The sequence below is a fragment of the Desmodus rotundus genome, chromosome 8 (genome assembly GCF_022682495.2).
Source record: "Desmodus rotundus isolate HL8 chromosome 8, HLdesRot8A.1, whole genome shotgun sequence".
In the NCBI taxonomy this organism is placed as follows: Eukaryota; Metazoa; Chordata; class Mammalia; order Chiroptera; family Phyllostomidae; genus Desmodus; species Desmodus rotundus.
This window is the reverse complement of record NC_071394.1, coordinates 3,127,738-3,137,031: the sequence shown is the minus strand read 5'-3', so window position 1 is coordinate 3,137,031 and position 9,294 is coordinate 3,127,738. Positions and strand designations below refer to the sequence as shown.

At 53.6% G+C, this 9,294-nt stretch overlaps 1 protein-coding gene across 1 annotated transcript in view; it reads right to left on the bottom strand.

Moving 5' to 3' along the window:
• Positions 1–3,287: 3,287 nt before the first annotated feature.
• FAM135B (family with sequence similarity 135 member B) overlaps positions 3,288–9,294 on the bottom strand; it is a 97,325-nt gene continuing 91,318 nt past the window's right edge. The window contains exons 16-20 of the mRNA XM_053930452.1: positions 8,736–8,833; positions 7,415–7,566; positions 6,956–7,066; positions 6,028–6,141; positions 3,288–5,838 (exon numbers count right to left, since the gene is read on the bottom strand). Of these exons, the coding sequence (XP_053786427.1) occupies positions 5,633–5,838; positions 6,028–6,141; positions 6,956–7,066; positions 7,415–7,566; positions 8,736–8,833 (681 nt within the window). The 3' untranslated portion in view covers positions 3,288–5,632. The remainder of the gene's footprint in view (positions 5,839–6,027; positions 6,142–6,955; positions 7,067–7,414; positions 7,567–8,735; positions 8,834–9,294) is intronic.

Sequence of the window (9,294 nt, the reverse complement as noted above, 5' to 3'; positions counted from 1 at the left end):
AGAATCCGAGGATTCCCTTTGCTCTGCAGGCGGCCAGAGAGTGTGTTCCTTTGAAAGAAAGCTAGCCGGTACTGTCCTTCCTTCCGACGGGGTCAGGTGGCCCGTTGAGAAGGCGACTTCCGAGCTGATGACTGAATAACATGTGGGTCTCCATGGAGGAGAGCTGCCTTTTCCGGCATACTTCCTTCTCCTCGCCCTGGGGTCTGCTCACCACACACCTCAGTTAGGGCTTGAGGATTGAATTGGAATACATTCGTTCATCAAGTTAATCCCAGCCAGAAATCCTAAATAGTCACACTGCTCCTCCCTAATTCTACCTTCTTCGGTGTTTCTCTCTTTGTTTACAAAAGCCAATTCCACCTTTACTTTCTCCTGCGCAGGCTCCAAGCCAACTTTCAGAGGCAGGAACTGAACCTCCGTGCTCCAATGAGCACTTTTCTGTTGGCCAGCCTTTGGGCGCCCTCTGCGGGCCACGTGAATGTCTGCCACCGGCGCAGCTCCAGCCAGGGGATCCAGGGAGGGGTGTCCCCACAACTGTTCTCTCAGCCACAGTCTGAATTTATTGTCTGTCTCCCCGGAGCAGGGGACCCCTGTCCTTGGGCAGAGCTGTTAAAGACACCCCAGGGAGAAAGCCTGCGGGGGCTGAAAGGCTGCTAGCTTAGGAATGTTGGTATCCATTTAGGACCTGCTGTGAGCCAGATATTAACTCATTCATTCATTCATTCAACACATTTTTATTGAAGTGCCAGGGCACATGAAGTTCCCTGACCCTCCTAGAGTCCAGTTTGAGTTCCCTCTCTGCTCTGCTCTGCCCAGCCCCCGAGATACCCTAGGCCCTTCCCACAGTGGGCACCCCGGGAACAACCGCCAACCTTGGGGTGTCCTCTCAGCAAACGCCGAGGCGATTCCTTCAGCCCCGCCCACATTCCTCAACGTTACTGTGCATTCCATAAACACAAAGTCCTGGGAAAAGAAAGTCAGAAGAGTTTTTATTAATATTGTTCTGTTTCTCGTTCATAAAACAGAACAAGCTACACAAAATGCCAACCAAAGAGCCAAGGTAGAAAAATAGGAGAATTCTATTGGCACTAATGACGTGGTGACCACGGTCGCCACCGGGCTGCAGATAGTTTGCGCAGGTGTGCGGGAGGCTGGAACCATCGCATCCAGGTGCGGTCGCCGGAATAAAGAGACGTTAGGGGTTCACAGTGGCATCAAGCTACACATTCAGGTTCTTTTTCAGAGAGAGGGGCCCGTTGGAGACCCTGCCTCACTTCACTTTCTGCGATGTAGCAGCTCACATTCGAAAACTAAAGTAACCTAAAATAGACCTAAAGTAATAAAATAAAATAGCCCCCAGAGCCCTGCAGCGTATGACCAGTAAGCACAAGCCACGGCCCCCTTCCCTGGTCTAGCCCGAGCATATGGGCACACGTGGTGTTTGATAACCTGCTTTTGCCTAGTGACTTGAGAGGAAGCAGAAAGAGAAGCCGCAGAAGACTGTATGGGACAGGCTGGGGGGGGGCTCCCTGACAGACCCGGCTGGAGCGCACTCCACTCAGCTTCTCCTTTGGCACATTCCCTCATTTGAGTGGCACTCCTGTTATCACTGTGGCATTTCTCCGCACAATTTCCTGCTTCCACACCCCTATGGGATGTCCAACCCCAGCACCAGGAGGGGTGGCTAGTTAGAAAGGGTCCTGGAATGATGACATCCTCAATGTCGCCCACCTGTCCTCCTGCCCCGTGATTCTAGCTATCTGGGCAGTCTTCCAGTGTTATGGGCCTCTGCTCCCCCTAGATGATAAAGTCTTGAAGGGCAGGGTCCCATCTGACTAGTTTCTGTAGCCACCGGTGCTTGGCACAAAACCAGGCATTTAGTTTTCAGAGATACCTTCAAGTATAAGTTATAGGGAAATTGTGTGGGTGAAAATCACAGACTTCCGTATTAAGTTCTGTACAGAGAAGACAGGGCCTCGCTTCTGCCCCACACAGTATGTGGGACAGAAGGAAGTGCTCTCCTTCAGGGAAATAGCACAGAACTAGCAAAGATGCCGGCACAGGTTATTGGACAAACCTGAATTATTATTCACCTTCCGCAGACAAGAGCTGAACGAAGCAGGGTATTTTGTCAAACATGATAATCGAGCCTTTTCCACCCAAGTTGTAAAAGACGTTTCAGGCTGTTGCAGTAAAAAGAGGCTGGGGACCATTTGCAGAATTCAAACTCCCAAATACCTTAAATTAGACGTAATATAGTTCTCACTGGGTGTCCAGCTTTAGCCTTCCCTCCACTCTCAACTTAACAATGGCTCAAACTACACCCTGAGCAGGACGATGGTTTTATTAGAGATTATCCAATCACGTACTGAAATGAGCTGGAAAACTCTAGCATGGAGGCTCTGGAATCACAATAAAATATTCTGAGTGCTGGAAGCTTAAGCCTAAAGTTTCAGGAGGGTGACCTGTCTCCAGGCCACCATGGATGAAGCACTTTGAGGCCACAAAATGTTTTGACTTACTATAAAGAAAAGTTCCTATAGCGAACCTCTCTTTATAAGACACTCCTATGGTACCCCCTAAAATTTTGGAATACCTCCTTCTCTGCAGGCACTGTCCCAGGCACTCTGCCTCCCCTTCTCACCCTCTGGCCTCAATGACCTTTCGAAGAAGATATTTTCAAATCAATTGTACAGACCAGGAAACCGGACCCGAGCCCACATGGGCTTGAAAGCAAGCCCCAGGGATTAGAGAGGCTCTGCCCCTTACAGAGACTTGCCACTACGACGCCTTGCCCTTGAAACTACTCTCCTCTCTCAAATTCAGAAGCTTAGAGGGTCAACGTGAGCCAAAGTCAAGGCTGTTCTGCAAAAGAATCAGTTGCTGTGGATGGATTGGATGAAGGGCCCGAGAAGAAACCGCGAGCTTTCAAGGAACTGACTGCCCTCAGCAAATGCTCGCTGAATCCCAGCAGCGAGACGCTGATAAATTAGACATGCTCCTGCTCCCCAGGAGACACAGTCACACGAAGGAGACCTGCAGGGATGCACATGAACACACTGGGGTGTGGAATTAGAAAGGAGGGGGTCCCTCCACCTTCCCCCCGGGGCCGCAGCTCCCCCGCTGCTTTCGAACTGCCACTAAGGCATCTCGTTTGCCCCAATTAACCTCAATATTAGCAACTGTTATCTCTACATAGTTCTGAGAAACATAACAAACTGTAAAAACAAAACACAAAAATGATGCTGAGAATGAAGACGTACGAGACCATTATCTTGGCAGGCATTTTGTTTATAATTTTTATCATCAGTAATAGAATGTCCCTGTTTTACATTATATATATATATATTATATTATATGTATATATGTATATATATATATTAGATATCTATACTTCAATAGAAAGAGACGTAGAAAACCCTTCTGAGATGAGGCATGACACTCGACACTCGACACTTATGTACAACACAGGTGTACATTCTACACGGTTACAGCAGATGCTCAGAGCCCGGAGAGTGTTACAAAGACAGCAGAGCACCCCCAGAAAAAAGAGGTGCACCGTGCAGCTGGACGTTTATTGCCGTGAGTTCTCACTGTGTCCAGACAGCATATGGAAGTTAAAAATGGTATCTGGTGTTTGGCAAAGACAATGGTCATCGGATACACCCTGGCTCCAGCACTGCCGGCTCCGTGGCCTTTCAGACGACCAGGGGGCCACACGCTTGGCTGACGGGAGGTGGAAACACACAATGGAAAGCACTTGTTGGAGGGGCAGGGCCCCGCACTGGGCCGGAAAGGAGCAGTCGCTACAGAGGGAGGGTCCCACAGTGAGCCGGGGGCCCAACTCCCAGAGCTGCTCTGCAGGCACCGGGTCCCTCCTGGGTTAGACGGTGGGTTGGCACAGGTAACAGAGTCTACATCTATCGGGAACTCGGAAATATACCCAGTGGGAAAGTGACCCATGGACTCACTGAGCCCTCCGTGTTAGGACCAGGACACCAGGAGAGTTGGAAGAAGACCCACAGAGAAGTCTGTCTGCCTTTGCGGAACAGGCAGCTTCTGGCCTTTCTCAGGGAATCCAAGGTCTAGCCTCCAGCGCGGTGGCTCCTCTGCTCGCGTTTGGTTTTCCCAAAGCCACTTGTGAACATGTGAGGAATCCGAATTCTCAGAGGAGCCATGGTTTTATGACCATGACCTTGGTAACCCAAGGTCATGCATGGTCCAGGTGCTGGGACCGGGAATCTGGTCCCAGAGGAGCGTCCACACTTTATGAGGCAATTCTGCACAAGCAGGAAAAGGGGTCTGGGATGATGACATCGTCCATGTCTCCCATCTGCCTTCACACCTCCGGAAGATGAGCCTCCCGGGTCGGTCGCCCTACGGTCCCGGTTCGTGTGTCCCCAGCACAACTCAATGGTTCTCTGGGCTTCCTGTAGCCCACGGAGTGTCCTCAGTCTTTGGGACCACATTAAACATCTGGTAAGTTTCAAAGCTTCCCCTGCAGTCACTGAACAATCTAGGTGTTGTTCTCCACCTGACTGTCCTCGTCCTCTTGGACCTCACTTTTGTTCCTGCTCTCTTGGGCTGCTTTCTCTTTTGTTCAAATCAATGGTAACCTTTCCTAGCCCTTTATTTTCCTAAGGCAAGAAGACATTTCTATTGAAAGATACCCAGCACCCTTCTCAGAGCTCCCCTGAGGCTGTGAGTCCAGCACACCTCCTCCATTCAGATGTTTTGTCCTTCCACAGACAGGAGGAGCAGCTGGCACGTTAATGGTTTTAATTTTTTTTTTTTTTGCAATTGCATCAAATGCTAACCGAGCATTTCTTTGGAAGTATACCAGCAGGAGCTGCACACACGTGTGCATTAACCTTGGTGCCCCCTCTGCTAGCTTGAGTCAAAGTCAATTTTCCCCACCGCAAACAGAGATTTAAGCAATCACAAAAACAATGTTTGGACCAGGGCTATGCACAGAGAGCGTCTGGAGAAGCAGGGGAGGTGAGTGGTTCACTGCGTTCCAGCCAGTTTCCTTTATGGCATCACCTCCATCCCCCTCTCACACCTCCAATCGCCCGCCCACTGCTGTGATACCATGAACTTGGAGTTCAGAAAGCATTCCTTTGCCCCTTGCTGAGAAAACGTGAGGGGGGAATGACAGTGTGGCATCACATTTTCTTGAGCAAGTGGCACATTGAGTCCGTTAAGGGTTCTATTTACACAAATATGTTCACTCTGCACAGAGGTTAACCTGAGTTCTGAGATGCTTGTGTGCACTGCACTGAATTAAAAATGATAAAGCTATGCACTAGTGTCATCCTGGACACACCTGGTTGGATTGGAGCCACTGGCGCTTACAGAGGCGGGCTGTTTATTTTCCCGTATTTTCCCCTAGAAACCATCTTGGATGAAACTCCAGGGGGGCTATCAGTTCGGGTAAAGTCTGTCGCCTTTAATTAACACCGCGAGCTCGGCCTTTGCAAGTCTCTGAATGGAGGATATCCTGTCCCCGCCCCCTGCCTCCCTCAGCCCCTCTGCTCTGAGCTCCACCCCGGAACGGCTGAGAAATACAAAAGGGTGACTTGACTGACGCTCTCCTGGGTCTTCCGTGGTTCCGGCGAGCTCCCCAAGGCCATTACTTGAAGTAGTTGAGTCCCACCACCAAGAAGAACTTCTCCAGGAAGAGCTCCGAGTCCAGCACGGCGATGTGAGCGGCCCGGCCGATCAGCGCGTTGGCGGTGCTGGGCAAGGCGTGGAGCACGTTGTGCCGCACCAGCCTGCAGCCCTTGGCTTCCACCAGGGGGCGCAGGAGGTTGTTGATCATCTCCGCGTAAACGGGCCCTGCAGGGGGGAGGGAAGCAAGCAGAGACGTGGGGGGCGGCCAAACTCTGCAGAGGAAGCAGGAGCAATGAACTGGGTGTGCGCCAGGCTCCTGTCCCTGCGCAGGACATCAGGCATGCCCGACTAGACAGAGTCCAGTTTGTGAACAGACGCTGATCTTTTAAATCGTCATAATGAAACCCGGCTTACCTGTGTGCCTGTCCTTGAGGGCCGTTTTGCACATCTCTATCCTGGCTGAATGAAACGGCACGTAGCGGTCTTGGGGCGAAGCCACCAGCACGACGTTTTTAAAATACTGCAGACCTGCAATGAGCCAGGTGGGTGCGCTGAATCCAGGGAGCTTCCACCTGCCCCTCCGGTTTGCGTGCACTGAACAAACCCACCCTGAGTCAGGGTGCGAACAGACAGCTGACACACAGGTGTGTCCCTTCAGAAGGACCTTCTGGTGTGAGAGGCTGAGAAAAGTTTGCTGCAGGGGAGTTTTTGTGCCGTAGAAGGAAGATGTGGGCGTTGTGCCCATCGGGCAGGGACGCCAAGGTGACACCGAGTGAGCTACTCTGGACAGGGCAGGAGCAAGGTGTCAGGACAAGGTTTTTGTGGGCCAGGAACACTCCAGAGTCCTCGCCCCCCGCCGCCCTCTGCTCATAGCCAGGACGAGTGGGGCTCCTGCAGACAGAGGGGTGGGGGTGGAGTGGCGCGCCCTGGGGCCTGCCTGGTAAGGACCTGCCCCCTGCTCTGGCAGCGTGAATGGAGAGTATTTGCCCGCCCTGGGGTAGGTGGGTCTGCCCCTGGGTGAAGGAGCTGTGAGCTGGCCCCCAGGCCTGGGGCCTGAGCTATGAGGAAGGGAAAGGAGTGCTGGGAATCAGAAGCCACAGCTCTCCTGTGGAGAGAGCCCCTCACGCATGCACCTCGGCTCCCATCTGGGATGCCTTTGCCATGCCATCAGGGAGACTGGTGAAGGGGCAGCTGAGTTCTCGGGTGGCCTCCTGCAAGGGAGAGGCTGTGCCTCCCGATCAGACCCCACTACGAGTGAGTTCACATAGGGCTGATGCCAGCTGGGGTCACAGAGGAGCCCCAGCTCCCACTCAGGACACACCGTGCAGGGGAAGCCACGCACCTGTCTTCTGGCTGAGCTGGTACAGGAAGCACTTGCGCAGGTCAGGATTATCCCTGAATGTCAGCTGCAGGAGGGACCCGGATTTCTTCAGCTTCTGCATAAGCCACAGGCCTGGGGACACCGAACCCAGCCCAAATCAAACACATGAAACCAAGCAGAAATAACAGGGGAAAGAGCGACACACAACTGTGATTTTTCGTTGACATTCTATGAGAGATAGTAGGCGTCCCCTTTTTGCTCCCAGAAAGCTGGAAGCCGGAGGGAAAGCTGGACACCTAGTCCAACCTCGCTTAGCACCAACAAAAGGCCGTCTCGCTCCACCCAGGTCTCTCCCCACCGTCCACAGTTGGAGGAGGTACCGAAGTCACAGGATTCCATCGAGAGGAATGTCCGCCTCTGGCTTCACCTCCCTCTGCCCCGAATGAATGGTGACGAATACCAGGCTTGGCAGAATCTTACCTGTGCTGACCAGGGTGCTGTTGTTGTACAGGGTGCCCAGGTGGGGCCCAGACAGCGACAGGAACGTGTGGAGTTTGTTGAGGTAATACCGGAACCGCGGCCTGGTAAGGACCGATCGGATGATGATGTTGCCCAGAGAGTGGCCAATGAAGCTGTTTAGAGTCAGGAAGAGTGACAGTGACTGATGGCGAAAGGCCCACCCTAGGAGCACAGATGCGGTGCCCGCCACCTCCCACCAGGTTTAGGGGCCATCGCCATGAGATTGGGGCCGCCGATGCACCCATCAGGTTTCCAAACTCTGGCTGTGTTGAGCTCGAGATGGGGTCTCCGTGAGTGGCAGCTGCTGTGCCTGGTGTGGCCAGAGAGATCTGTGGGCAGCTGCCCAGCTTCGTATTATGGGAGCGGCCCCCTTCCCCATCTGGTCTCCCTGTCTCCTCTCGGTCCACCCAGGGGCCCTGGCTGAGCGTCTAACTATCCTGGCAACGCACAGGCTACAGCGGCAACTACTCCTGAGGCCACTCATGACCCGACGTGGGACCACCTCTCCACGTGTTTCATTCATCTCTCATTCCCCCGATGCCCTTGTCCCTCTGCCTGCTCTCCGTCCTCACCGGCCACCCCCCTCCTCTGAGCCCACTCCAGTGCTACCTTCCTCTCAGGTCTGGGGATCCAACACAGCGTTACTTTCAAATTAAATACCTACTACGGAAACCCTGTCCTATGTCCCATGCTTGTCACCGCACCTCTGGGGGCCTCTACATCCTCATTTGTGAGGCAAGGAGGAAGTGACATTTTATCCCTGAGGCCTCCGTGGGCTGGCGCACACTGCATGAGTCACCACCATGCCCACACGCGTTGCAAATACAAGCTGGTTCCTATCAGCCTCGTCCTATACACACGTCAGCTAGGTCACCTGCCACAGTGGGAGGCCACAGTCCATGCCCATGGAAACCCTCTGCTTGGGCAGGGAACCCGCTCAGCTCTGTGACACACCATCTCAGTGCGCCGGTCCCACTTCATGGAAACACAGCCTCAGTGATTTAAAGGCTTAAAAAGGTTACAACCAGGACTCAGGCTTGTGGGCATCAGAAGAACAAAAATTCACACCTAGGAATGTCCGACTAAGTCCCAGTCTCTCTCTCCTGAGACCCCAACGTTCCCTCTCCTGCGTGCACGCTGGGGTAGATACGGGTGTGTCACCTCTGCTCTGGGAGTCCTCTACGTCACGAAGAGTCACCAGTCCGTGGGCCCCGGTGGCTTCGCGCTGCTCTCCTATACAGCAAACACTCAAAGCACCCCCGCTGCCCGGCGCCCCTCTTACCTTATCCGGGATATGGAGAGGCTGTACAGCTGGATGTGCTGAATGATCTCATCCAGCAGCCGGTCCGTCATGGTGTCAAAATCTGCAAACGTGTCCATCTGGAAGAAGGAACAGGAAACAGGGTTGGGTGGGGTCGCGGCAAGGCTGGGCTCTCCCACGGACTATCTTCCTCCACGAAACACCATGGCGTGGGCTGGGAGCTCACCTCAGCCGGACGCTGGGCCACAGGCTGGAACTCAACACCGAGAACTAGGACTCACAGCCTGGGGCCCTAACAAAGGACCTCGGGGATACCAGAGATCCCTCAGTGAGGAGGGACAGACGGAAGAGAGGGAGAGTGGCACAGGAGCTGTCCCCTGGCACCACTGCCCCCATGTCACAGAGGAGGAACTCTGCTCTCAGAGGGGACGAGGTCCTGAGCCAGGACCCACACCCAGGCCTGCCCAACTCTGAGCCCCTGCCCCTCCCCAGCTCAGCCTTTGGATGTAGCACCAGGCCCTGTCCTGGGGGCAGACGTCTGCTTTGACAAGGATCCCCAGGCCATCTACGTCTTAGGAAG